This window comes from Daldinia vernicosa (assembly GCF_022497035.1).
Source record: "Daldinia vernicosa strain CBS 139.73 unplaced genomic scaffold F5Y00scaffold_71, whole genome shotgun sequence".
Taxonomy (NCBI): Eukaryota; Fungi; Ascomycota; class Sordariomycetes; order Xylariales; family Hypoxylaceae; genus Daldinia; species Daldinia vernicosa.
The window spans coordinates 42,488-68,816 of record NW_025953987.1 but is presented as its reverse complement, the minus strand read 5'-3'; the positions used below and the strand labels follow the sequence as shown (position 1 = coordinate 68,816).

At 48.7% G+C, this 26,329-nt stretch overlaps 9 protein-coding genes across 9 annotated transcripts; 6 read left to right on the top strand and 3 right to left on the bottom strand.

Annotated features, from left to right (window-relative positions):
* Positions 1 to 483: 483 nt before the first annotated feature.
* Positions 484 to 2,355, top strand: F5Y00DRAFT_273915 (S-adenosyl-L-methionine-dependent methyltransferase; the record flags this gene model as incomplete). Its single annotated transcript, XM_048013260.1, has 3 exons — positions 484 to 980; positions 1,164 to 2,139; positions 2,190 to 2,355. The coding sequence occupies exons 1-3, from the start codon at positions 806 to 808 to the stop codon at positions 2,353 to 2,355; spliced, it is 1,317 nt and encodes a 438-aa protein (XP_047860520.1). The 5' UTR covers positions 484 to 805.
* Positions 2,356 to 2,551: 196 nt separating this feature from the next.
* Positions 2,552 to 4,667, bottom strand: F5Y00DRAFT_248343 (DEAD-domain-containing protein). Its single transcript, XM_048009426.1, has 4 exons — positions 4,439 to 4,667; positions 3,325 to 4,365; positions 3,108 to 3,277; positions 2,552 to 3,050 (listed from the first exon to the last, which is right to left on the bottom strand). The coding sequence occupies exons 1-3, from the start codon at positions 4,542 to 4,544 to the stop codon at positions 3,219 to 3,221; spliced, it is 1,206 nt and encodes a 401-aa protein (XP_047860519.1). The 5' UTR covers positions 4,545 to 4,667; the 3' UTR covers positions 2,552 to 3,050; positions 3,108 to 3,218.
* A 178-nt stretch (positions 4,668 to 4,845) lies between these two features.
* F5Y00DRAFT_248342 (uncharacterized protein) lies at positions 4,846 to 6,659 on the top strand. Its single transcript, XM_048009425.1, has 2 exons — positions 4,846 to 5,105; positions 5,159 to 6,659. The coding sequence occupies exons 1-2, from the start codon at positions 5,016 to 5,018 to the stop codon at positions 6,593 to 6,595; spliced, it is 1,527 nt and encodes a 508-aa protein (XP_047860518.1). The 5' UTR covers positions 4,846 to 5,015; the 3' UTR covers positions 6,596 to 6,659.
* Positions 6,660 to 6,867: 208 nt separating this feature from the next.
* F5Y00DRAFT_248340 (uncharacterized protein) lies at positions 6,868 to 8,223 on the top strand. The gene is made up of 2 exons (XM_048009424.1): positions 6,868 to 7,320; positions 7,382 to 8,223. Exons 1-2 carry the CDS (start codon positions 7,085 to 7,087, stop codon positions 8,106 to 8,108), a joined length of 963 nt encoding a protein of 320 aa, XP_047860517.1. The 5' UTR covers positions 6,868 to 7,084; the 3' UTR covers positions 8,109 to 8,223.
* A 2,495-nt stretch (positions 8,224 to 10,718) lies between these two features.
* Positions 10,719 to 11,419, top strand: F5Y00DRAFT_196865 (JmjN-domain-containing protein). The gene has a single exon (XM_048005277.1). It carries the CDS (start codon positions 10,882 to 10,884, stop codon positions 11,335 to 11,337), a length of 456 nt encoding a protein of 151 aa, XP_047860516.1. The 5' UTR covers positions 10,719 to 10,881; the 3' UTR covers positions 11,338 to 11,419.
* Positions 11,420 to 11,465: 46 nt separating this feature from the next.
* F5Y00DRAFT_248331 (jumonji superfamily protein) lies at positions 11,466 to 17,482 on the top strand. The gene is made up of 3 exons (XM_048009423.1): positions 11,466 to 12,376; positions 12,758 to 12,855; positions 12,913 to 17,482. Exons 1-3 carry the CDS (start codon positions 11,545 to 11,547, stop codon positions 16,792 to 16,794), a joined length of 4,812 nt encoding a protein of 1,603 aa, XP_047860515.1. The 5' UTR covers positions 11,466 to 11,544; the 3' UTR covers positions 16,795 to 17,482.
* Positions 17,483 to 17,938: 456 nt separating this feature from the next.
* F5Y00DRAFT_273907 (uncharacterized protein) lies at positions 17,939 to 20,431 on the top strand (the record flags this gene model as incomplete). The annotated part of the gene is made up of 1 exon (XM_048013259.1): positions 17,939 to 20,431. One exon carries the CDS (start codon positions 17,939 to 17,941, stop codon positions 20,408 to 20,410), a length of 2,472 nt encoding a protein of 823 aa, XP_047860514.1. The 3' UTR covers positions 20,411 to 20,431.
* Positions 20,432 to 21,616: 1,185 nt separating this feature from the next.
* On the bottom strand, positions 21,617 to 22,483 carry F5Y00DRAFT_273906 (uncharacterized protein; the record flags this gene model as incomplete). The annotated part of the gene is made up of 1 exon (XM_048013258.1): positions 21,617 to 22,483. One exon carries the CDS (start codon positions 22,481 to 22,483, stop codon positions 21,617 to 21,619), a length of 867 nt encoding a protein of 288 aa, XP_047860513.1.
* Positions 22,484 to 24,277: 1,794 nt separating this feature from the next.
* F5Y00DRAFT_196783 (carbohydrate-binding module family 1 protein) lies at positions 24,278 to 26,037 on the bottom strand. Its single transcript, XM_048005276.1, has one exon. It carries the CDS (start codon positions 25,671 to 25,673, stop codon positions 24,444 to 24,446), a length of 1,230 nt encoding a protein of 409 aa, XP_047860512.1. The 5' UTR covers positions 25,674 to 26,037; the 3' UTR covers positions 24,278 to 24,443.
* Between the last annotated feature and the right edge of the window lie 292 nt (positions 26,038 to 26,329).

Sequence of the window (26,329 nt, the reverse complement as noted above, 5' to 3'; positions counted from 1 at the left end):
TCATAATTCGTCTCTCCTTCTCCTATGTCAATTTCACTATCCTTTTTGAACTTTGATCTTTCTAACAATTACAATATCATAATATCTTAAAAGGGGTTGTTTATTGTGAAAGAGCGCCAAACATCGGAGTTAATACTACGAGATGAATGCACCGTTATACCCGTTATCGCGTACCGATGGTGAGAAACTCGAATAGACGACGCCAAGGCCAATTAATACTCAAGTTATGCATAACGTCTAAGACTTGTAAGATCAAGCACGAAGATATCCGAGACCTCGATCCGACTGCCAAGCTTACCTGTCATACCCTCGTACGCACAGTAGGTAGTTGCGCACGTAAAGGGATGCCAAGGCGGTGCGGGTGGTTGGGAATACGTTGGACTGTACTCGACGGAACGGTCCCGCGTAACCGGCCTTGCTCCCCTCATTTATAGGCCACTGGACAATCAGCTCCTCTCCTCGGCCCCTAGATCCCAAATTCCCCGTGGGAACCCCGTACTCTATTTACCAATAGACGTCCGCGGGTATCTCCAATCATTAACTCCGTACCCCGAGAAACCGGGTGGCGGCCAAGGGTTCAGATAACGAATGGACTTGTGCGACATGCTTATGGATGGCAAGACACCCCGTGCGGCTTTTATAAAGCCTAGACTGTACCTTCATGCATATAATGGCGCCCTAGGTAGTAGACATCCGACCTGCTACCCAAACTTTGGGGCTCCGGTATTCAGAAACTCAACAATCGCAGAGCTGGTAAAAGAAAAATACAGAGTATTGTTATTCGTCCAGGTTAAGATCAGTTCTGATGGGTGACCAAATGACAGTTACCGCTCTTGCGGATATCATCAAGACGCAAGCTGAGATTCTCGAGACTAGCCTGCCGCGTCACGCTTACACTGACTATCATGGCGATAAAAGCCTCAGCATCGCGAGGTCGAAACTGCTCGAGGCCTGCGATAAGTTGAACCATCTGGTGACTGGTCCTATTGAATGGTTAGTACAACGAAAGGGAATTATAGAGCATTTCTGTAACACTCATGATCATATTCCGTTTTATCTATGGAATTACTTAGCTAACTCATTCTTAGTATGTCTTAATAAATCGCGGACTTATTGTCCGATGCTATTCTCTCACAGGGAACACTATAACTAACCTATAACAGATGTAATGGGCATCGCGCAAGGCCACCGCGTCCACGCGGCGCTGCAGTACGTCTGTCACTTCCGGTTAGCATCCTTCGTCCCGGCAGACGGCACGCCCATCACATACGAGGACTTAGCCCGTGCAGCCGGTGTCGATACCTCACAATGTACTCGCGTGTTACAGCTTCTCATGACGTACCATATCTTCCGCGAACCAGGTACCCGTATCGTCGCGCATAACCGCAACTCTCGCGTTCTGCTCGACGAGCACACCGGTGCTGCCGTAGAATGGCTAACGCAGGAGTCTCTTCGGTCTAGCGCCTTCTTTACCGAGACCCGGGCTATGAGCCGAAGATGGTCTACTGGTACGGCTGGTGCCGGTAGTAACGATATCGCCGCCCCGGCTACTATTCAAGGTGTGATGAGCAGCGCTCAACAACAGACGGCACTTGACCTCGCATGTACTGGTATCGAACAACCCACGGCCGGTTTCTTCGCGCAGCAGCGTATGAATGCCGAGACCTCCATGAAAGCGGACCGGTACGCGCGTGCGATGGCCGGTATGGCTAAGCGGCGGCAGCTCAGCGTGGAACACCTGGTCTCTGGATATGATTGGAATGCGCTTCCACCTAGCTCGACCGTCGTCGACGTGGGTGGGGGCAGCGGACACTGCTCGAAGGCGATCGCGTCCTATAACCCCACGCTTAACTTCGTCGTGCAGGACTCTAACACGGCTCTAGCCGAGGAGGTCGACGTAGAGGAGTTAGGGGACCGCCTGAAGTTCATGGCGTATGACTTCTTTAAGCCGCAGACCGTTTCGGGAGATGTCTATCTCTTGAGACGCATATTACACCACTACTCAGACCAAGATGCAGTGCGTATCTTGCAAGCGCAGCTGTGCGGTGTAAGAAGCAAGCCTGATGCTAGAATTGTGGTTATGGATAATATTGCGATACACAGCGGCACGCTAAGTACTCTCGAAGAACGTAAAACCAGGTATGGTGACTTGCCCAGCTTAAGCTGCTAAGCTAATGTTGTCTCCTTAGGACCCTTGATATCGCGATGATGGCTCTCTTCAATAGCGTAGAACGTAATCTCGACGACTGGAAAGAACTATTCAAGATGGCCGACCCCAAGTTGAAACTTGTCAAAGTCGCGAAGCCGCTCGGAAGTGCTCTGGCTGTGATGGAGCTCTGGTTGGAGCAGACCTAGTTAGCTTCTCTCTGTACCATACAAGCTTGTTTCCTTAAGCGTCATTTTTGAGCGTTACTTAGGCGTATCTGGTTATTGAGATGTGGTACGGATGTTTATGTACTTGAGGTCGGGAAGGCGGAGAAGGTCTACACTGATCATTGGCGCAGAAGATGATTCAAATGATATTAATATCTACTTACTCCTATATCAGCAGTTAAGTAACTAATAGTCGACCCTTCACTATTGGCACTCAGTCTTATAGCCCAGCATGCTCCACTCACCCGTCTTCTAGATAGCCGCATTAGACTTACGTGCTTAATATATGAAAGCCTACGATATTATCTTGAGGCTTTTATACTTAAGAGACCAGATATGAGTATAATTATGAATTTCATCCTTGATGATTTTTTTAATATCGTTCGATGTATTGGATGATCGTGGGATTGTTTATAGTCGAATATAAATGAGCTTCATAAGATCATGAAGAATCTAACCTGAATAAAGTCAGGCACACGTTAGTAGCCACGTTAGCTTTGCCTCGGGTTGTACTATGAACCGTCGTACGTTGATGTTTCGTTGCCGAAACCCATTTCATTTCATTATTCATACGCACATATCTGTAGAGGATCGACAGATCTCGTAACTCGGGTAATAGCTCAGGGTCTGTAAAAAGTATCGGATTCAGCGAACGGTGCAATGACCGAAATACGGCGCTATGTATATGGATTAATTCAGGCGTATGATGATGATAGTGTCAACTCAGTACTTACTTCTAGACAACATGCCCATTTCCTCCCACGACCAAGACACTCTCTTAACCTCGTTCAATTGCTGCTATATGACTGCATCAGTTCCGATCAGAACAACTCAGCATAGACCAATTAAGTAATGAGATCCGCCACGTTCATCGGCATCTCATCAATTTGAGTTGAGTAATACACTTGTCATCCGTTAGCACAGCACAACATTTAGTAGAGTGATACTTACGTTCGATATCTCTGAGGATTCGAACATCTTCGCTCGTGACGAAGTTAATTGCGACACCCTTCCTGCCAAAACGACCGCTTCGACCGATACGGTGGATGTAATTCTCTCGGTTGCTGGGCAAATCGTAATTGATAACTAAGCTGACCTGTTGGACGTCGATACCGCGAGCCCAAACATCTGTCGATATTAAAACTCTGCTGTTGCCCTGTCTAAAGTCTTGCATAATACTGTCCCGTTCCTTCTGGGGCATGTCTCCATGCATGCTACTGACAGTAAAGTTGGCCTCGCGCATCTTGTCGGTCAGCCAATCTACCTTTCGTCGGGTGTTGCAGAAGATGACGGCTTGAGTAATAGTGAGAGTGTCGTAAAGATCGCATAGCGTGTCGAACTTCCAGTCCTCCTTCTCGACGGCGATGAAGTACTGCTTGAGACCTTCAAGCGTCAACTCGTCACGCTTAACTAGAATACGGACAGGGTCGGTCATAAACTTGGTCGTCATGTCTAGGACATCGTAAGGGAGCGTAGCCGAGACGACAACAACTTGGGTCGCAGGGGGCAGATATCGATAAACGTCGTAGATCTGCTCGCGAAAACCTTGGTTGAGCAACTCATCTGCCTCGTCGAGTACGAGCATCTTGATCTGGCGGGTTCGCAGATGACGGCGGCGAATCATGTCCGCCACGCGACCGGGGGTACCAGAGACGATATGCTGACCATAGTCAAGCTTTCGGATATCCTCCCCGACGTTCGTTCCACCAATACAAGCGTGACATTGGACGTTCATGTAGTCTCCTAGGGCCATCACAACAGACTGGATCTGAGTGGCGAGTTCGCGGGTCGGGGAGAGGACGAGGGCTTGGGTCTCGCGGATCGCAGTATCGATAACTTGAAGCATGGAAATCGAAAAGGTAGCAGTCTTTCCGGTACCAGATTGCGCCTGGGCGATGGTGTCGCGCCCCTTGCAGATCTGGACGATGGCTCGAGATTGAACAGCAGAGGGAGACTCGTAACCGTAAGCGTAGATACCACGAAGGAGGTTTTCTGTGTAGACAGAAGATGGTTAATATTTCCTTGAAGAAAAGTTGGTGATATATAATAAGATGGATGGCCTTACCCTTCAATGACATGGACTCAAAGGTCGGGTGCACTGTGACCTCTTTTGAAGTGGAAAATTCCATCTTCTCGTCGGCGCGACGATCGATACCACCTCCTTCCGCCATGATGAATATGGAGTATGGTATATGGTATATGATATATGGAATTGATCTGTTCGCGTGGATATTGACGTAAGGAAAGGTAAAGACGAGCAGATCAATTCGCAGTTGAGGAAATTGAGGTTGAAGTTATTTAAGAATTTTATGGAGCCTTAGCAGCTAAAGACGTACTAAAATATGCAATAGCTAGAGGTGGCAGCTGGGTGGCCGACCCACTTGAATGCGCTATCTAAATGTACAAAGTACCTATCATTAGCACTGTGGCGACGTGAACTTGGGGAACGCGATCTAATTGGCCTTAAACAAATTCAACTTCAATGGAGGCTCTATCGATTTTCGACCAGACTTATTATCATTCTTCTTTTCCCATGGTGAAACTCCTGTCTTCCTTTTAACTCCTAATAATATTCCTCTTACAGTAATAATTCAATTACTACAAAGCTTGCAATAGATTTAGCCGAGTTTTACCGAGTTAAGATGCTGTTAGAAGAGCAAAGGTTTTTGCACGAGGACCTGGAACGCCTCGAGCAGGGCGTCGCGGATCGAATTGGCGATGAACCTAAACATGTTGGTTCCCTAGATTTACACGTGAGTAATCTTTTGCTAACTCTATACTTCAGATACGAGACCGTCTAGCGCGAGATCATCAAATAGCACAGTTTCTTGATCGTATATCATCTCAATCTAGCAAACTCCTATCTATCTATCGCGATGAGGATGGATCAAGATCGCGCGAGATCCAACAAATCGGCAGTGGTGATCCGATGGAGGAATTCTATAAGCAGCTAGCCGATATCAAGAGGTTTCATGCCAAGTATCCCAACGAACCCGTCGAGAATCTCGAGCGCGCGTACCGACCTAAAAAAGGACCCGATGCCGAATCCGAACCCAGCATTGTAGATACTATGTTCACCGGCGAGGAGGCATTTGGCCGTTTCTTTGATCTGCATATATGCCACGAGATGTACCTTAACCTCCCCAACACGAAAAGATTGAGTTATCTCCAATACCTGGACTCGTTCGACAACTTTGCGCCTGGTGCTGGAGGGCTAAAGAGATCCGAGAAACTGACCGAGCAATACTTCAAATATGTTGGTCAGCTCGCTCTGGATCTCGAGGCCTTCATGAGGAAGACGAGGCCGTTGGAAAATGTCGACAAGGTGATTGCCGACTTCGATAAAGAATTTGATTCCGCTTGGGAGCAGGATGAAATTGCGGATTGGAAGGAAGAGCAGAACGGAAAGCCTAGGAGCGCTACGGCGCAGCCATCTACAGCCGAAGCCGTATGGTGCGACGACTGCGAGAGAGAGTTCAAGAATGAGAACGTATATAAGGGCCATCTTTCGGGCAAGAAACATGTCCGGGCAGCAGCGGAGCGCGCGCAGAGATTACAAGGCGGGTCCGAAGAGGATGGAAGCGAGCCTCACAACGCCAACAAAGGAAATATACCGACGCTGCGACTAAAAGAGCGCGCCATCGCAGAAAGGGAATTCCGAGTAAAGCGTCTCGCCAGCGCGATGAGTACCGAACGAAGCGATACGAAAGTAAACGTCGAACGGAAGCAAGGTATGACGGAGCGTGAAAGACAACAGGAACTAGAGAATCTGTTTAGTGCTACGGCAACTACGTCAAATCCTAAAGACGCCGAGGATGGAGAGGACAACGACGACGAGGATAAGATCTACAATCCTCTTAAGCTGCCGCTCGCCTGGGACGGCAAGCCTATTCCATTTTGGTTGTACAAGCTTCACGGTCTCGGTGTGGAATTTCCCTGCGAGATCTGTGGTAACTTTGTGTATATGGGGAGGAGAGCTTTCGACAAGCACTTCAACGAGGCGCGTCACATCTACGGCCTAAAATGTTTAGGAATCACGAACACAAGCCTCTTCCGAGACATTACAGGAATTGACGAGGCGCTAAGGTTATGGGAGAAGATACAAAAGGAAAAGCGCAAGGACAAGGTAGATGACGGGAGCGTGGTGCAGATGGAAGATGCCGAGGGTAATGTCATGCCGGAGAAGGTCTACTATGACTTGCAGAAGCAGGGTCTGTTGTAAAGTAGATGTAATGAATAATATTGGCGATACTCTAGTAAGATACTTGAGACCATGGTCTAGAAATTGTACATCAAGAATATTCTCTAGAAAATGAGATGCCTCTGCTGAAGTCCCTGCTGAAGTCCATAGCCATTAATTTATCGATATATCGATATCCGTATCCCCTTATGTATCATTAAATTGGTTGGTTCGTGCAGCTAGCCTAGTACCTATGTACATTGCGTTAACCCCACACCCCACTAGTTTAAACTTTACTATTATTGTTGACTCCAGTGACGTCTTCACGGCCGTAAAATGTAAATAATGAATACCTTCATAACCTGATAACATACCTACCTACCTCTATCTATCGCAGTAAATCCAGCAGCCACCTTAAAATCATTCATTAATTAGATATGGAACTGGTACCTTGTTACGGGTGTCTATCTTATCTCGCCACTACAAATTCGAAGCCTCATTATTAAGACGCGCCGAACCGAGGAACAAGAAATGTTTGCCTTATCGAAACCCATCCCTCCATTATATACCGTCTATATATTACGTTCAACCGTCCGCAATGCCTCGTTATATATTGGCTCAACGCCTAATCCGCCACGGCGGCTGAAGCAGCACAACGGTGAGGTCAAAGGTGGCGCTGCACGCACATCGAGGAGCAAGCTGAGGCCGTGGGAGATGGTCGGCCTCGTATCAGGATTCCCTGGAATGGTGGCTGCCTTAAAATTTGAGTATGCAATCCAAGTCGGAGGGTCGTTGCGTTTTCTCACGTGTAAGCTGATCGTTCCCTAGGTGGGCTCTTACCAATCCCCACGTATCACTACATATTCCATCTACATCTCGGATATCTACCGCAGCGGGAAGGAAGCGGAATGGCCGCCCTAGACGTCCACGGCATACCCTAACATCTATACTATCGAACCTGCATCTTCTCCTACGTGTTCCTAGTTTCTCAAGATGGCCTCTAAATTTACACTTCTTCGCGCCTGAAGTTCACGAAGCTTGGAATAAATGGTGTGATACGGTAGATGAGCCTCTTCGGGATACGATCCGGGTGTTGACCGATTTCAACCCGGGGGGAACTAGTCAGAGAGATAGCGAGAGTTCTGATACCGAGAATGAGGTAGAGCGACTTTGGGGCATCCATGCTTTGCCACTCGACTACGCCCCGATGAGGACTTATGTAACGAAGACACAGTCCATCTATGACTTTGAGAGGGAAGGTGACTGCATAGTCTGCAAAGAGCACCTTGAGCCGGGCAAGGGTCTCTATGCAACCTGCCCAAATACTGATTGTGAGGGCACCGGGCATATATCATGCTGGAGTAGACACCTGCTTGGAAAAGAGGCCGACGAGGAGATCATACCTATATCTGGACGCTGTCCAAAGTGTAAAGGCGAAGTGGTGTGGGTTGATCTCATGAAGGAGATGAGCTTGAGGATAAGAGGGGTTAAGGAGGTTGAGAAGCTGCTTAAGAAACCTAGAAAGCGAAAGACACGAGCTGAATCTAATATATAAAATTGTAGTCCATTTGTTTATTCCGTCGTTATATTCGTATCCTATTTAATATGAGCAATACTAAACCCGAGCGTGTACGACGCAAAAAGATACCTCAAATGGTAGGCAAGGTAGGTATTGATGATAGAGGCGTGCTATGCCCCGCAAAAAGTAGACCCCCTTTTTACCCTTTTTATGGTTGACGAGACCCAAAACTGTTCGCTACTCGGCTACGCTGGACCTTTCCCATCTGTGAGTGCTCGCGTGGTGTTCCCGTCATGCAGGGCAGGGATATAGGTCCATATTTTCAAACGTCACTCCTCTACTATTGGTTAGTTAGACGACTCATTGGCCCTGATCCTTGCAAGTTTGTCCGCGAATATCAATTCGATTTTTCCTTTGTTTCTTTTAAACTGGCGCAGGTTGATCAACCTCGCCGACCAATTCTCCAATAGCAAATCTAGCGAGTTGATTTCGACCTTTCGGACCGCAGAATATCTCGGCTACGACTAGTGCTTAGAATCCCCGCACAACGAGTATTTATCAGATCATTGATGCGAAATAAGTTTAACAAGACGGCTAATAATATGTACCTAAGGTAGGGAGTATCATAAATGCGACATGCACGAATTAAATAGTAAAATAGAAAAGAAATTAAAAGAGAAAATGGCCACAGAACAAAGCCACTGGAATACACGCGTATTGATTACCCTCAGGTACTAAATATTCGGCGTAATCCGTGCAGCCTCGTTCCAACTCATGGGAAGCAGATGACATGCATTTGATATTATTTATCTTCCACACTGGGTCCAGCTTTTACTTTTCTTGACCGTTGGCTGTGACGTTTCCTATAGTTTTTTTTTTTACTGCTCTTTGAGCGGGTACCTAATACATCACGGATCTTTCGGTTTGATGGGGTCCAAGCGATCTCCGACAACTTGATTCCGGTTTGTCTCCGATTTCTGCGCTCGATTATAGATCTCACGATCCTGAGATGATATACACCGACAATCATAGATCCAGGCTCAGGGTCTGGAATAACACCTTACCTACTTGACCTATACAAATGGGTTGTCGCACTAATGTAATAATAGGTAGAGAATTAATACCTTAGTATCAAGTCCATAATTGTATGTAATTCATAGCGTGACCGCATGTTCATAGCTTCGGTAACTTGACGGATAGAGTTTGCGCATCGTACCATCCACCCCGTCTCTCAGACTCTTAAAGAGTGTCAGCCCGCATTCAAACTTGCTGTAAGCTGTTTCTTGCTGTAAGAGGTATATTGGGCAAAGATGACAGAACTTGCGCCTCTCCGGAGCAGGCATTAATATTCAAGCTTACATAACCTAACCTATATAAAGTTCATATATCGTCCCTTCATTATCAAAGCGAGTTAGAGTGTGCAACAGGTTATATACACGTACATGGTGGTCGGTCTAGCTCGGTTCACGAGGCGGTGGCCATAGTTCTCAAGTCGTCGTCACATGGTTTGTTTTGCTTCGCACTGGGCAAATTTATGCGGAGGGAAATGGAAATGAGAATTAAAACGAAAGGCAATGTTGGATGGAATGAAACATTCAAATGTCTGGTGTTAGGTATATATACCTCATATACAGCACTATAATATAGCTATTCGCCGGTATAAGTACCATGCACGTCCAGCGCGCCGCGGCGTTAGATTTGCAGCGGTATACCTGATGCGGAACCGTATTAGATGGGAGCTTGTGTATAAAATGAAGTCTACCTCCCGTACCCTGCACAAAAGTACGTACCCTGTAGGTACATATATGGTGGCTTTGATCCACTTTGTTCTTTAAATGGGTCTGGGCACAAAATCCCGACGACAGCTACGAGTCGCATCCACCCACACATCATATCCACTTCTGCCTCTTCTTTCTACTTTTCCCATCCTAATCTACATGTACGTATGTACTGTTCAAGCCGCGTCTGCGTGACCCCCGTCCCGTTTCTCCCTCTCGCCTCTGTTTTAAACGGAGGTTAAGAGGCTTTTGAGTAACCTGACCACCCACGGTTCCACCGTACCAAACAGACCTAACTTACCCATTCCGCTCCATCCAATCTGCTACATAGTACGTTTTCCGTTCTACTTACACGACTATTGTTCATACCTTCCACCCATATCTCCATACTTGACATCTCAAAACCAAACTTCCCTCTTCTCAATCTAATATGCAACCTTCCTCGACTCAAACCCCCCCCTTCTAATTTACACTTATTAGAAAGCAAACCTTCTTTTCACCAACTCACTGAGTGTCATATCTGCTCGGCCTTTATATTTGGCCGCTAATGATTCAACTAATTTAGCAATTGGGAATATTCGAGGTTGCGCCGTGGCCGTCGAGGTGCGATACAGACTAGCACACCGGATCGGCAGCGCTGTTTTACCTAATTTATCGTGGATCAAATTAGGATCCCTTGGTTGTGTATTCTGACCAAGTCCCATACTCACCTCACCTCACTTCTTCAGCACGTATCGCGGTTTTCCACTTCTACACGGTACCGACACCCCACACGATCCGAACAACGATTTTTGGTCGAGCAGCATTTCGCCTCTTTGACGTCAACCACCTCCTGCTATATTCAGCGGTGGCTCCATCACGACCCTAGTAGGACATTCATGCGATGCACGTACAGCTCGCCCTTCTTGTGACAGCCTCACGCTTCTCACCACTTGGCGGTGGTCGGCATACGTAGCCTACTATTACTTACTCTAGGACTGTTGGAAACATTGTTTAAATCAACATTTCAGCGCTATTCTGCGTCGTGAATCATGGTTTCCACCCCCTCCGTCAGCCATAACGGCGGCGTTGGAGGCGTTAATAGTGCAAATGCTAGCTCGAGAGCTTCGCCTGCAGTCGGCGCCGCCAATTCCGCAGGTCATACTTCGTCATCCAACGGCGCCAAATCCAAGACGCAGGTCAACTCGAATGGCTATCACCCAACCAATCCTCCAGTCCCTCTCAGCTCGATGCGTAGTGCCCCGCTAGACCTTACATCAGTCGAGAGAAGGGGTCAGCCCACGGCCGGTCGGGAGTCATCTAAGCAAAATAGGTTGTACGGGCTCGAAGAAGCACCAACCTACCGACCAACCGAAGAAGAATGGAAAGATCCGTTTGAATACGTTCGCAAGATTACTCATGAAGCCCGCAAATACGGTATTTGCAAGGTCATCCCTCCCGACTCGTGGAATCCCGATTTCGCGATTGATACCGAGGTGAGTCTATGAATAGCCCAATCGGTACAAGGGGAGCATATTGCAGTGGTTTTCCATCTTATAGCGTCTACGCATCTCGATAGTATCTCGATTTGTACTAATAGTCTACAGAAATTCCATTTTAGGACACGAAAGCAGGAGTTGAATTCAGTCGATGGTCGTGAGTGATCCGTAACAAGATACTCCACTATCCTCGTGGCCTTTGTCGCTAACATGTAGATGCTAGGTACGCGAGCGAATCTAACCTATCTGGATGCCCTTGCAAAATACCATAAGCAGCAAGGAACCAACCTGAATCGATTACCATACGTGGATAAGAAGCCCCTCGACCTATATAAGCTTAAGAAAGCGGTCGAATCTCGTGGGGGTTTTGAAAAAGTCTGCAAGACAAAGAAATGGGCGGAAATTGGCAGAGATCTAGGTTACAGCGGGAAAATAATGTCCTCCCTATCTACGTCTCTCAAGAACTCGTACGATCGATGGCTTACTCCGTACGAGAATTATCTACGCCAAGCAAAACCAGGAGTCTATCAACAGTTGGAGTATGAATATGGCGGCCCGTTAACCCCCAGCCCAGCTCCCAGTCCGATAAAGAGGTCGGCTATGAATACGCCGTCTAGTCTGCGGGCAGAATCGCCTGCTCGGCATGCGAGCGATATTCTCCAACAGAGTCTGAACGTTCCGAAGCAAGAAGTTGACCGCGACACCATTATGGCGGATGCGCCGGCCGTTACTTCGCAACCTTCGTCCGGCGGGTTTACCGCTATCAACTCGGGTGGTTTTACGGCGGTGAATAGCGGGTTTACAAGTGTCAATCGACCTACCCCAACAGATCCCAAAGGCTTCACTCCACCCCCGAAACATCACGGAAGCCCACATCTATCTGCTAAAAATACCCCAGATTTCCGACCGTCCGGACTTGGCCCCGCTACGGCTACGGCCCTAAAGCGTCAACTCAGCTCCGACAGCTTAGATTCGGCAAAAAAGGACAATGGTACAGATAGAGACGACTCAGAGAATGGTAGTAGAAGGAGTAAAAGGCTCAAGAAAGGTACGTATTTTCTTGCAGTAACCCCCTCAACTGTCCTCGGTTTTACCTACTATTCAGATCCTTTCGTATACGTTTTCATTTTATTTCAATTTATTTTATTTTATTACTTTAGGAGTTTAAACTCACTGCCTATATTTTCATGATGATGTTATTCCCTTTGTTACTCCCTATGCTTGCTGCGTTTACCCTTGGTGTTAGTGTCATATGATTCTCTGTGTTGTACTCTCCATTAGTGGGGCCGCAATCGTGCAGGGTCTCAATTATGTGCCTTGCCGTGCAGCAATGCACAACAGGGGCGGAGACCTTATAGTGGCTGTTTTGGTCCTTTGAAGTCGATGATTGGTTCGATCGCTTGTGAAACTAATGCAGGTCGGCCTCTAGAAAACGTCCCTACCGTGGCCGGTTCGCATATGTCAGTATTCCGACCTTCAGCTCCTAGAATACCAGTCTCCCGAGACGAATCGTCAAGTCCTAGCGAGGTAAGAATTATTTTCTTCTACCTTTATGGTGTGCAGTATTTTGTTGACCATCTGTAGAAATGCGAGGTGTGTGGCAAAGGTGACGAGGCGGGTCATATAGCCGTATGCGAATCCTGCGATCACGGATATCACGGTGCTTGTTTAGACCCCCCTATCAAGCATAAACCGGATACCGAGTGGAATTGTCATCGATGTCTCGTCGGCGATGGCCAATTCGGTTTCGAAGAAGGCGGATTGTACTCGCTCAAGCAATTCCAAGAGAAGGCTGCAGATTTCAAACAAGCATACTTCGAGAACCGTATGCCTTACGACCCCGTACTCAAATGCTCAAGACCTGTAACGGAAGATGACGTGGAAAAGGAATTCTGGAGGCTCGTCACCAGCACTGAGGAAACGGTCGAGGTGGAATACGGCGCGGACATTCATTGCACGACCCACGGCTCCGGCTTCCCCACGGCTGAGCGTAACCCGTGCGATCCCTACTCTACGGACCCTTGGAATTTGACCGTCATGCCTTTGCATCCGGAGAGTCTCTTTCGCCACATCAAATCTGACATCTCAGGCATGACTGTTCCGTGGGTCTATGTCGGCATGATATTCTCGACGTTTTGTTGGCATAACGAGGACCACTTTGCTTACTCGATTAACTATCAGCACTTCGGAGCGACCAAGACCTGGTATGGTATTCCAGCCGAGGACACCGAGAAGTTTGAGAATGCTATGAAGGAGGCAGTACCTGAGCTTTTCGAAACGCAGCCGGACCTCTTGTTCCAGCTCGTCACGCTTCTCACTCCCGAGCAGCTTCAGAAGGCGGGCGTCCGCGTTTATGCTCTCGACCAGCGAGCTGGTCAGCTCGTCCTCACGTTTCCTCAAGCTTACCATGCTGGTTTTAATCACGGTTTCAACTTTAACGAGGCCGTAAATTTCGCACCCTCCGATTGGGAGCCGTACGGCCTTGCCGGCGTGGAGCGATTGCAGCAGTTCCGGAGACAGCCGTGCTTCTCCCACGACGAGCTGTTATGTACGGCAGCAGAGGGTACGAGTTTGGGATTGACGATACAGACCGCGAGGTGGCTCGCGCCGGCCCTCGAGAGGATCCACAAGCGAGAACTCGACCAGCGAAAGGAATTCATCGCAAAGCACCAAGAAGATGGTCACGGGTCTTGCGCGCTAATAGAAGAATCCGATGGGCATTGTTCTCTAGCTTTCGAGGTGTCTACCGAAGACGTTCCCGAGGAGGAGTACCAATGTGCTTACTGCAAATGTTATGCTTACCTGTCAAGATTCAAGTGCCTCCAATCCGGCAAAGTCCTATGTATTCAGCACGCCGGGCAGCACGCCTGCTGCGATACCCCCGAATCCGAGCGCTACGCAGGTGACCATCACAAGCTATATTTTCGCAAGACGAACGAGGAACTCGACGAGACGTACCGAAAGGTGGCAGATAAGGCTAACTTGCCGGAAGCGTGGGAGGAGAAGTACGAGAAACTGCTCGATGAGGGGGGGAAGCCAGCGCTAAAAACGCTGCGAGCCCTTCTTAGTGAGGGTGAACGAATACCGTACGACCTCCCCTCCTTGCCAGCACTCAGGGAATTCGTTGACCGCTGTAACGAATGGGTCGAAGAGGCGACTAATTATACGGTGCGAAAACAGCAGAACCGCCGTAAAAATGACAAGGTCTGGCAGAGCGGATTACGAAAGTCCGTCGGCAGTTCTTCCCAGGAACAGAGAGAACGCGAGCTCCGTCGAGTCGAAAACATCTACCGCTTGATCGAAGATGCGGAACACATCGGCTTCGACTGCCCCGAGATCCAGCAATTGCAAGAGCGTGCCAACGCCATCAGAAACTTCCAGAAGAATGCCGAGCAATTCTTAGAACGCGGGTGCGGCCAAGAATCTATCGAGGAGCTAATAGAGGAGGGACGCGCGTTTAATGTTGATATGCCGGAGCTCGACAAGCTGTCCGAGATTTTAGAGCAGACGAAGTGGAACGCCAAGGCGAAGTCCAATAGAGGAATGTTCTTAACGCTTAAAGATGTTAGGGAGCTGCTCGAAGAGGGTACGCGATTGGAGATACCCTTATATAATGATAACATGAGGTATTTTGGCGAAAAGTATCAGGCGGGTACGCAATGGGAAACCAAAGCAAAAGAGCTCATCAACGCGGAGGTGGTCCATTATCCACAGCTAGAGGCCCTCTCGAACCAGGTCCAAGTTAATACCCTTCCCGTGACGGCGGAGACTTTAGCCGCCGTCGATCAAATCCTGCACAAACAGCGGGAAGCTCATCGTCAGATTATTGATCTCACGGAGCGGTCGAAGGATCCCGACTACAAGAAGAGGCCGAAGTACGCGGAGGTGGTCGAAATCATGAAGAAGCTCGAAGACCTCAACTCGAAACCGACCGGGACCCTCGATCTCGAAAAGGAGCAGAGACGTCACGAGGACTGGATGCGAAAGGGGAAGAAGCTTTTCGGCAAGACCAATGCGCCACTGCATATCCTGAAGTCGCATATGGACTACGTGCTAGAACGCAACCTGGCCTGTTTCGATATCCGAAACGACACCCCTCGGCTACCAGCTGAACCTGCTTCCAGAGCAGCCAGCGAGGAGAGGGGCGAAGGTAAGATCCAGCGGACCGCATGGGACATCAACGACCCAGCTCTGATAGAAGTATTTTGCATCTGCCGCCGTATCGAGGCCGGCATGATGATCGAATGCGAATTATGTCACGAATGGTACCACGGAAAGTGTCTCAAGATCGCCCGAGGGAAGGTTAAGGAGGATGATAAGTACACCTGTCCTATCTGCGACTGGCGAGTGAAAATTCCTCGGGATGCTGCGCGGCCTAAGCTCGAGGATCTTATCGCTTGGCAAGAAGAGATCCCTAGCCTACCTTTTCAACCCGAAGAAGAAGAGGTGCTGAAAAAGATAATCGACAACGCGCAGAAATTCCGGGACCACATAGCAGCCTTCTGCAACCCGGTCCTCACGACCGCAGCCGAAGTCGGCGATCAAAGATTTTACTTGCGAAAAATCGAAGGCGCCGAAATTCTCCTGTCCTTCGAAACCAACTTCTTCCGACAAGAACTCCATAAATGGAACCCGGTGGCACCCGAGCCGCCTCCCGTGCTGGACGTTTCCAAGAGCACGCGTAAACCGCGACCTACGAAGTTGCAGAAGATGCTAGCGCAGTATGGCGTCGACGATCCCGACGACCTCCCAGAGAACATGAAAAGCAAGGCGAACAGTTTAAAGCGGAAGGCCATGAACGCCGAGGCTGCTGCCAAGGCCGCGGCATCGTCGGGCAATAATAGCCTTGCCCCTCCGAATGCGACTAGTCCATCCTCGCACTCTTTTGCTCCCGGCGCCTACTTTTCTCGGAATTCGCAACCGTCTACTCCAGCCCACGCGCATCCGCAGCAACGATCCAACTCGGCGTCGTCTAGCCGGCCGGAGTCGTCGCTTCGTCTTGACGGTATGGACGTGAATAGTGCCGCAGGTTTACATCCGGATTTGTTCCTATCCACCGGCAGCGGTACTGGTCCTCAGCTAATCGCACCGGATTCGTCTCTAACACTAGAGGAACGTCTACAGCATGGGCAAGATGACGGGTTTAACCTACACACGGAGGCCGGTGTGGACAAGGCCCTCGAATATCTACGTCGCACCGAGACCGGGCGTAAGCGGGCCGAGCAGCTCTTCGGGTCCGAAGTATGGAGTCATAACCGCGATCATGCATTTTCTAGCAGACAAAATATCGGCCAGGGTCAACAGGAAGATGATAAAGACGTCGACAAGATGTTCTTGGATCTTACCAATGCGGATGACGACGAGGACGCTAAGAAGGAGAGGCAACGCGAAAGGGAGCGATTGAGCGTCACGGCTGAGAGTTTCGAAGCGGAGCGAAACGCGCTGGACATGGAAGACTCCGACTAAACCAAACCAGACGATTACTTACCTACGTACGAGGAGTATCCCTTTGATATCAGATTCCGGGTGTCTACCAATAGGGCGATACTTTTGACCCTGACACATTATGCATAAAATTTCCCTACGGCGTATCGGAAAGCATTTATTTGTGCCATATTCGTTATTAGCATACGAGGGGAGCCTGTGCGTTATCAGATATAGAGGCGTTGTTGCGGTTTGAGTCGCATACGAAGATTCCTCTTTCCTCATGTACCATTAGAGGATTTTAGGGGTTTAAAAAGCCCGACTACACACACTATTGCATTAGATAGGCGTTGCGTTTTAGGTCTTGGTCCGGTATACCACAGGCACACAGTTTCAACGGAAAGGAGTCGGAATGGAGGACCGATACCTTGCTTAGCTAGGCATATGGCTATTTGTTTTAAAATTTGGCATCTGCATGGATCGTTTTGTTTTGTTTTGATCGTGACTTGTCTGTTGGTCTGGTCATACTTTGTAAGGGTAGTGTTATGTTGCCTCAATTACTGACGTGGCCCAGTCGTGTTACCCTTAAGCCAAGAAACGTGAATAATCAGTCGAGTATTTGTGTAACTTTATATGAGCTGTGTAGATGATCCGGACTAAGTGAGCTTCATGAATGGAATACACCTGACTTATCCCTTGATCACTCATTTTAATAATAACTCGTCACGGCTCTTTTCATCCTTTCCATCATGAATCCGTATCTGCTAGAGGGATGATATTTATAGCTCAAGTCAACAACTCTTGATGACCTTTGCCTCATCTCAATAGTTCCCTCACTCACGCTGATTATCCCACTATAATCATGTTGTAAAGGTGAGTTATGTAGTCATGAACTACCATCATGTCTTGTAGACTGGTGAATGCGATACTCCAAATGTCGACTTGTAAACAATCCGTAACTTGACTTGTAAACAGGTCAGTCCTGTAAGAACAAGGTAGTCATGATGCAGCAAGATGTCTACTATATAAGTTCGGATGCGCCTGTTGGTTCATCCTAAAGCGAACCCATCTATTCCATTCACAATACAGTTCTTCATTCAGTATCTATGATACGGGATTAAAACAGCTGATCAAGTCTAAATATCAAGCCATAATCCATCATACGTCGTCGAGCCCAAGTAAAGCTATGGCAGACGTAAATAATACCTGGGAAAACACAAACTTCATGTTCCTCCTCAGTGAGGACTGTTCAGGTATAACCTCGGCCTGCGATAAACTCGGCAACTTGCTGGAGATCTGCGACGAGACGTGCGACGAGGTAAAAGAGAAAACCTTGGCAAATTTCACGCCTATCACTATTCCTCCTCTCTGTGTTACTATCGGCTTCCCAAACCAAGGCATAGCACACTACCTCGGAAGTAAACCGGGCGGCCAGAGATTCCTCGCTCTTGTTTGCACTCTAGTGACCGCGTTTAATCTGTCCGAGTGCGCACAGGTGCTAGTAAATCTGATGGGACGTCATCTCAAGTTTGGAGAGATACCATGTCCCACAGCTGAACAGCTATACCCGCTACTTAACACTGTCGAGGCGAGATGTAACCTATCCAACTTTGCCAGCTATATCGTAGACTATGAGATAATATTATCTCACGAGCTTCGAAAACGATACCACGGTGCCGCATTTCCAGGCCGCCTAGCCAAGACCCCCGACACGAATACTGTGGCCAAACTAACGGAGTTATTGATACTCAAACGAACTGGGGGTCCTAACGATGACAAACCGAAGGCAATAACAATCCAAGCAGGCCGTTGCGTACCTTGGATCGTAGCCTTTCTACGCTGGTGGCTTCGCAAAGAGCCCATGGTCTATATAGGGGAAGGCCAATCCCCACAATACGAGAAGCTCATACAGGGCGAGACGAATATCGGAATAAAACTCGTGCTTCCGAGGCAGAAGGATGCTCCAGAACCCATCAGAATCAGAGCCATCTACTCGGAATCACACTGGGAAGACTGGAATTTCCACCAAGGCCGCGCGGAGCACTACAACGGTCTCGTCCCGATGCGCACATACTTCCGCCTCATGCTAAACGCCCTCAAACTAGATCAAGGGCAGGCCAACGAGGCAGCTGTAGAAGTCATTCCTTACGCACTCTCCACGGCACGAAAAGGCCTAACAATGTGCTCCGAGGGATGCGTATCCCGTAGTCGCTGGGGTGCACCATGTGCTACGACCACAGACATCGCCGGCGCAAAGTCTAAGCTCCGGCAGGAATCGCGAGACGAAGACGAAGAAAAAGAGGGAATATTGGCGAGCGAAGCGCTGAAGATCAGCTCAGGTCGCTTTGAACCGTTCCCGGAACGCACCGATATCAACAATATCCTACAACTCGTTGGCGGCTGCGAAGGAAAGCACATGCAAGACCTACGAAGCAGACAAACGGGGTTACCACTCTGGGGACATAAGGAGGCAGCCGCCTTCTTAGAACAGGCGAGGCACGAGGGCGAGCGCAAAGATTGGCAGGCAGGCTTCCGTTCGCAATTCCCCCTGGCCCAACCTGGTCCCACGACTATCTTCATCGAGCAGATAGCACATATCGTCGCGACCATCCTGGCACTATCATTATTTCAAAACTCCGAGGAGCTCATGGTCCGGCCAGACCCGTTTATCTGGCACAATGCCGAGTTTGCGCCAAGCACGGTGATCTCGGCCATCTGTCGTATCTCTAGAGCACAGACGGCATGTTGCGACGTGACGGAGTGGCATCGCGTGTGCAGGAAGCTGGCCGGAGAACCGGAGGGACGACCGGAAATCGAGCGGCGGAACGCGATTATATCTTGCGGTGCCGGTCAGGTCGTATGGCCGGCGATTACGCTCGACTGGAAGTTACCTGTAAACGACGAGAGTTACCTACGACTTGGCTGGTGCCGAGGCAAGATTTTCAATCATCACGGCTACAGATTGTACCGTAGCATCGTGGCCATGAACTCGCGCGTTACGCCGGCCTTAGCGTCCCGAAGCGTGCCGGTGATCCCACCTAGACTTACACCACCGTCCAACAACACGTCAGGGGTTAAGCAGACAACAACACAGTACGGATTTAACCTGCAGCTTCACCCTCTAGACAATCAAGTCTTGGAATGTTGTCTGCTTAGGTGCTTCGAACACGAAGGCAACAGGATGACATTCGCCGCTCTCGATCCAACCGGCGTCCTAAAAGTCCTGGCCTCTGCAGAGCGAATCGAGTCATGTCCTCACGACGAACATGCGTCAGCATCAGTAAACGTCGTTACCAACAACACAAATGCTCTAGGTGGTGGTGGTGACGGTGACGGTAACGCGGCCGCCGCCGTACCATTCCCAGACGTGTATCTGTGCACCCCCGAAGACGCGCTCCCCTGGCTGCGGGACTGGGCGCGCAGGGCAGACGTTCAGCAAGTGGCGCGACAGGGTCTGAGCGAGATACTGACACGCGTGCAGGGTGCGGAGGGACCGCCTGGTGCCGTAGCGGTGATCCCGACTGCAGCTGACGACATGCTGCGGATTTTTACTTTGGCGAAGCCTGTCGGGGCGCATGTTGCTATTAGGGGACACGCGTGTCTGGCTTGTTGTGTGAAGTTTTGCAAGGAATTTGGGTTCAGCGTGCTTGTGCTATAGTGTTTGACAACACGTATCATGACTTATGTATAGGGTTCGTCTATGTGAGATTGAGGGGATATTAAGGTCCAGGATAAACATGAGCGATGTGTACTTGTTGGTCTTATGACAGTATTATTTAACGTGGATAAGCTATGGAATACAGGGTATCGAATATCAGAGATAGCCACGGGCTCTTTATATCGGAATCAACCTAGGGTTTATTGGCTCCCGCAGCAGAGAGATGAAGGATATGAGCTATAGCTCGATGAATTGCTAGAAGCCGTGATGAAGGAGGGTCAACCGTCCTAGTAGGTGTGAGATAGAGTCTTCGAGCCACGGGGAGAAGACCCTGAAGTAGCCAAGGCGGCAAAAGAGAATCGACCTGGTAGGTATGGGGTTGCTCCGTAGGTTCGAAGTATATCTGAAAACTTGGTATTTCAGCACCGAAAAGGGGAGTTTAAGTAGTACAAGGTAAGAAAACGTTATCCAAGAGATAATCCGCAAATCTGAGCAGAGCTGAGCGGAGCTCTTCCTCGAAGTCTTTATCGCGAAAATCTATATCGTCTCCATTCTTCGTAGCTTCAAGATGGTCAAGGATGTGATAGAACCTGCGTCTAGCTTCGACGCGTTCATCTGGAGTTAGTTGTAGTTCGGTAGAAAGATTAAGATTTCCCTCAAGGGCGGCCATCGAGTCGTGGTGATGATGATATACTTAGTCATTTAGTCACCCGAAGCCGTATGGATTACCTGGATGACTTGAGAATATCTAGTCTTGAACTGTTCGAGACAAGTGTATGAGATAGAATGTTGTTGATTGGGTGATGTTTTTAGTTATGCCCCTGACCAGTAAGGGGTTTAGGCACCCCGCTTATTCTTTAATACGCTGTATTGCATAGCATACTCAACTAAGCCTTCGAGTAGAGACAGCTTAGTGGCAGTTATAGCGGTTATGTATATATGGTGTATATGGTAGTTGGAATTATTATAATTAATTAGGTACCGTACGTACTTATTGTCGCTATCATCTATATGAGAATCTGAATTTGCTATCTTGGGTGTCCAATCTAATCCACAATGCAGCCTAAGAAAACGAAAATAATAAAGTAAAACCCCCTTCGCTATGATTCGCCAGAAAACATACCCAATGGATAATACCACGAATACTACCTAATAATACGACCCGGCGGAGATCTTGGTAACAGGATTGCTGTAGGATCCTACCGCTCAGAAACTCCAGGGCGAGGCTTGATACGCCGCGGAGAATTTCGGGCCTGAAGACATACCATGTCCCTGTCGAGGCTGAGCGTTTGAAGGATACCCGGCCCCCCAATGCAGCTGGTTATGCTGTCCTTCCATCTGTCCATGGTTGTAGGGGTGCGGATAGCCAGACATCGAATGTCCTTCCGCGATTCCGCCATACTGGGCCATTGAAGCCATCGGGACACTTTGCTGATTATGTTCTCCTTGGAGTGCTTGGAGAAACATAGCGTTTTGTTGATTGCCCGACCCCGTGCCAAACTGGAGCATATCCATGGAGTCGTCCCAGCGCTGTGCTCCTGGGCTACGTCTCTTTCTGGGCTTGAAGCTTTCGACGCTGCCCTGTCTTGAGTTGCTTGACGTGCTGGACTCTGTAAAGACGAAGGACATATCTTCTGGACTGGACGCGTTGGTCGTGTCTGATAGCGGTACTGAGAATCTCTGGAGCTTGGCTTGTGCTAACTCCTCCTCGAGTTCCGCAATCCTGGCCTGGGAAAGCTCCAAATCCTTGCTTTTCGTCTTGGCAGCTGTACGGCGTCGCTTGCCTAGGCTGGAGAGCTCGCCTTGTAGCCGGGCGTTATGCGTGCGTACCGACTGAAGCTCTTGATGGGCGGATTCGACATTACCCTTCAGATCGTTTATCTCATTCTTGACATCCTTAAGCAGGCCAAGCAACTCGGAGTTAACCTTCTGCAGCTCCTCGTTCCGCTTCTGGAGCTTCTCTAGATTGTCGGGGGCTGCAGTAGAGGTTGTAGTAGAGTTTGCAGTCGAGTTTAAGACATCCGCCATTCCGGGGACGGAGTAATCGAAGTCAAAGTCCAGAACTTGATTCATGATGAATGTCAAAAAGTTTTTTTTTTTTTTTTTTATCTATCCCAACCAGTACGTCAGCTGATTAGGTCGACAATCATGTTATTGATCGATTGACTTACAGGTCGGGGTCGCTAAACTGTCCTAGGAAACCGAGAACGATTATAAGTAATACGATGTTAATAGGCTGAGTCGAGTAAAGACGAAAGTGTCCTAGTAAGCCTTGTATTATTTATAAGCGTTCTGTAAAGTCAGAAGAGATACCAAAAGTCGAAGAAGGATTGTATGTTTTGGAATGTTTTCGGAATACAATTTGGACTCGAAAAGTTGGGATGAATTTGGGGGAGGGATGTTTATATCCTCTTTCGAGGTCTGTAGAATCAGTGGCAAGCTCGGACACGCCAGCTGCACCGTAAAGGTCCTCGTTGTAAGGAAATGTTGTTTGCTTAAAACTAGCAGAGCTAGTAGATAGATAGGATACAACGTTATTGGTTAGCGTTTAGAAAATATAGAAAATACTGACGTGGATGGTTGTCCTGATTGGATATGTTAAAATAGTTTGGTTTATCAAGATATATCCGGGTGTATGGTCTTGAAGATAATGAGTTGTATGTTTGAGCAGTGGTCAATCAACATGGGCATGCTGCACTTAAACTGTCTACCTAGTGTCTGTCTAGTGGTTGACATGACGATGAAAACATTTATATATTTCCAGAAAAGGCCTAAGCTTATCTATCGTCATGAGTAATGCAATTGAAAACTTTTCTCTCGGTTTTGCTTTCCCCTCAAGGTTCCTCACATCTGTACTTTCTCGTTCCTTAGTGGTCAACCTAAAGCTGTTTATCTCTTAGTACAGTCACGCATTGAACATTCACCGGGGTTGCCTTCTATTCACTTGCGCAGTGCCTACAGTTTTAACACTGTCTCGTTTATCTAACAGGTCATGTAGGTTTTATTAGGTATTTCCTAACAACCCTTACAATGACTGGATAGCAAATGGGGTATCGAAGGAAACGAAACAAAATAGCCTAAGAAAATAAAAGCATAGGCAGCTAGCAGAATCAAGGACTCGTTACTTTTAACAAGCCAACTCAGGGAAAACGAGGATTCAACAATCAATGCCTCAATCATAAAGGAGGAGTTTTAATAGAGCAATATTTGCATTACGATGAACATGATACTAGGGGGCAATACATACTTAAATATGATACAAAGTATCCCGAGGTCAGCGGAGGCAACTAAAAATGGTCTATAATGAATGTAGCTTCTGTGGGATGCTGCAAATACGAGAAATACATTGATGGGAATGTTGATGATGATTAAAAAGTCAATATATATTATGGTCACAAGCTAGATAGGTAGGTAGTTATAGCAGACAAATCCACGGTACTTAAGACGATTAGATTGCCCCCTTCAAGGAGACGGAGCTATAGGTGCGCTTGATAGACCTTATTGATAGGAGAGCTGGTGTAGTACGGACGTTGTAATTTAGACGCAAGGGTATTACAAGGGTATCACAAGACCGTATTACATCCATCACAACCCTGCAGTGTTCTAGAATAGGCAACGAATAGAGCATAATAAGAATCTGATTGGTCGCCTTAAGGAATAGTAGTGTCCGGACTTCGGTAGAACCAATAGCAAATGTGCCCCCTAAATGATCAGATGGCAGACTATAAAGGGGCGGACTATACTAATACTATTACGCGAGCTAATTCTCGGTATATATCTACGTGGGAGATGGGAATAAATAAGTACGGCAAACGAAAATCACTTCACAAAACCTTCATATAGGAAGCATGGGACAAAAGACGAAAATTATGCACCTCAAAAATATATTTGAATTTAAATCGAACTAATCGTAAATACAAGAATATAACCTCCGAACCAAGCTACTTATATAAGCATATATATCGTACACATATACTTATGACATCCTCTCGTCATCGTCCCGACCACTCATCCTATAGGCTAAAGCAAGAGCTTAAGCCGTGTTGACGCACTGGTAGTAGTACGGGTTCCACGACTTGCAAGAACCCGTGGCGCAAGCAGTAGGGCCGGCGAAGTTGCTGCCACCGCACTGGCCATACAGGCTCTGCGCGCTAACAGCACCAGTCGTGGCCGCGGAAGTAACAACGGCGGTGGTAGCAAGGGTAGTGGAAGCAAGGGTAGTGGAAGATGCTACGCGGGTTGACGTGGCGAGGGTTGTGGGAGCAGTACAGGCGCCACCGGTAGAGGTAGAGGCGGCAGCGGTAGAAGTCTTCTGCGAGCTAGGGGTGGCAGTAGAGGCGGCTGCGGTAGAGGTCTTCTGCGAGCTAGCGGCGGCAGTGGTCTGCGCGGTGGAGGTCTGGGCAGCAGTCGTGGTGGCAGCGGAGGCGCTAGTAGCGGTGGCGGAGGAACCGCTTCCAACAGTCGCGGTTCCGGTAGCGGTGATAGCAGACGAGGACTGAGCGACGGAAGACGAGGCGCCAGCAATTAGGGTAGGACCGGGGATGGTGTAGGTAAGACTGGTGACGTAGATGTTGACGAGAATGCCAGGGTCGGTAGCGGAGTACAGCTCGGTACCCAAGACACCATCAGGTACTTCGGTGCCATCACCAGTAATCTCGAGGTTGAAGCATTGAGGATAGGCCTGAGCGCCGTCTGCGTTTTCTGCCGAGTGAAGCGCGATGGTTTCGTGACGGAGGACGTAGTTTCCGGCCTTAATGTTGGAAGGGATCTGGACGAGCCAGGTGTTGTTATTCTTGATCAGCTCGTCAGAGCCCCAGAAACCGTTCGTCGCCGAGTAGTCGATAAGGCCAACCTCGTCAATCTTGAAGAATTTAAGGGTTGTCTTGTCGACGCTCTCGCAGGAGCCATCGCAAGGCGCGAGGTAGTCGAGCATGGGACCCTTATGGGAATCCGGCCAGGTGTTCCAGGTGATGCTGATGCTGTCGCCAGCCTTGACCTGAGCGTGGCCTCCTGCCGGAGTGGCCGACTTGTGGCAGATGATGTCGGCAGCACCGAAGCTGTCAGGCGCGACGTAACCATTGTCGGTCTGAGAGGTAGTCCAGCCGACGACGGTGGGAGGGGTTTGCTCGTAAGGGAAGACGGTCGGGTCGTACCCCTGGTAGAAGAGTCCGTCGATGACGACGTGGTCGACGTGGCCGTGAGCGGCGACGCTGGCAGCCGACACGAGGGCCGCGACAACGGGAGAGATTCTTGAGATACCCATTTTGGCTGGTTGCGATAGTCGATGCAATACAACGTAGCGAGCGAAAGGTAGTAAAGATGTATCGATTAAGATAGCTGTTCTCACCGGGAGGTAGAAAGGAATGGCTAGTCAAAAGATAGACAATAAAGAATGGCTGGAGGAATTAACTTCACAAACTGATGGCGATGATGAAAAAAAAAGAGCTGAGGAGATGGTATCTCGACTCATGTTATATAGAGAGCCTCGAGGGCAACTCTTGTCGTGTCGTCGTATATCCATGTCTACGATCATATAACTTGCAGTCCTATAAGATCCACTGATACTGGGGCCCCCTTTAAGGTGCCGAAGGAATCAAATTGTTCTATGTAGGATCCGACACACGCTGATGGTCTGGACAATTCGAGCGGGCGTAAGACCCGATCTTGATTGGCGCGCTAGGCTCATAATGGGGGGCTACCCCCCTACATACCATCGTGGCCTACGTCGTCTGAAGTTGCTTACCAGCCGGGGTGGCATGCACTCGCAATACCGGTGAACCGGCTTTTCGGTGCGGTGGGACCTACACCAACCAACGTCATGTCATGCCTTGGTGGTTAATGCGACGTTTGGGTTAGCGATAGTCTATAGAGATGACCTGACAGTAGAACTTGGTATCAATACGGAAAAGTTACTTAGAA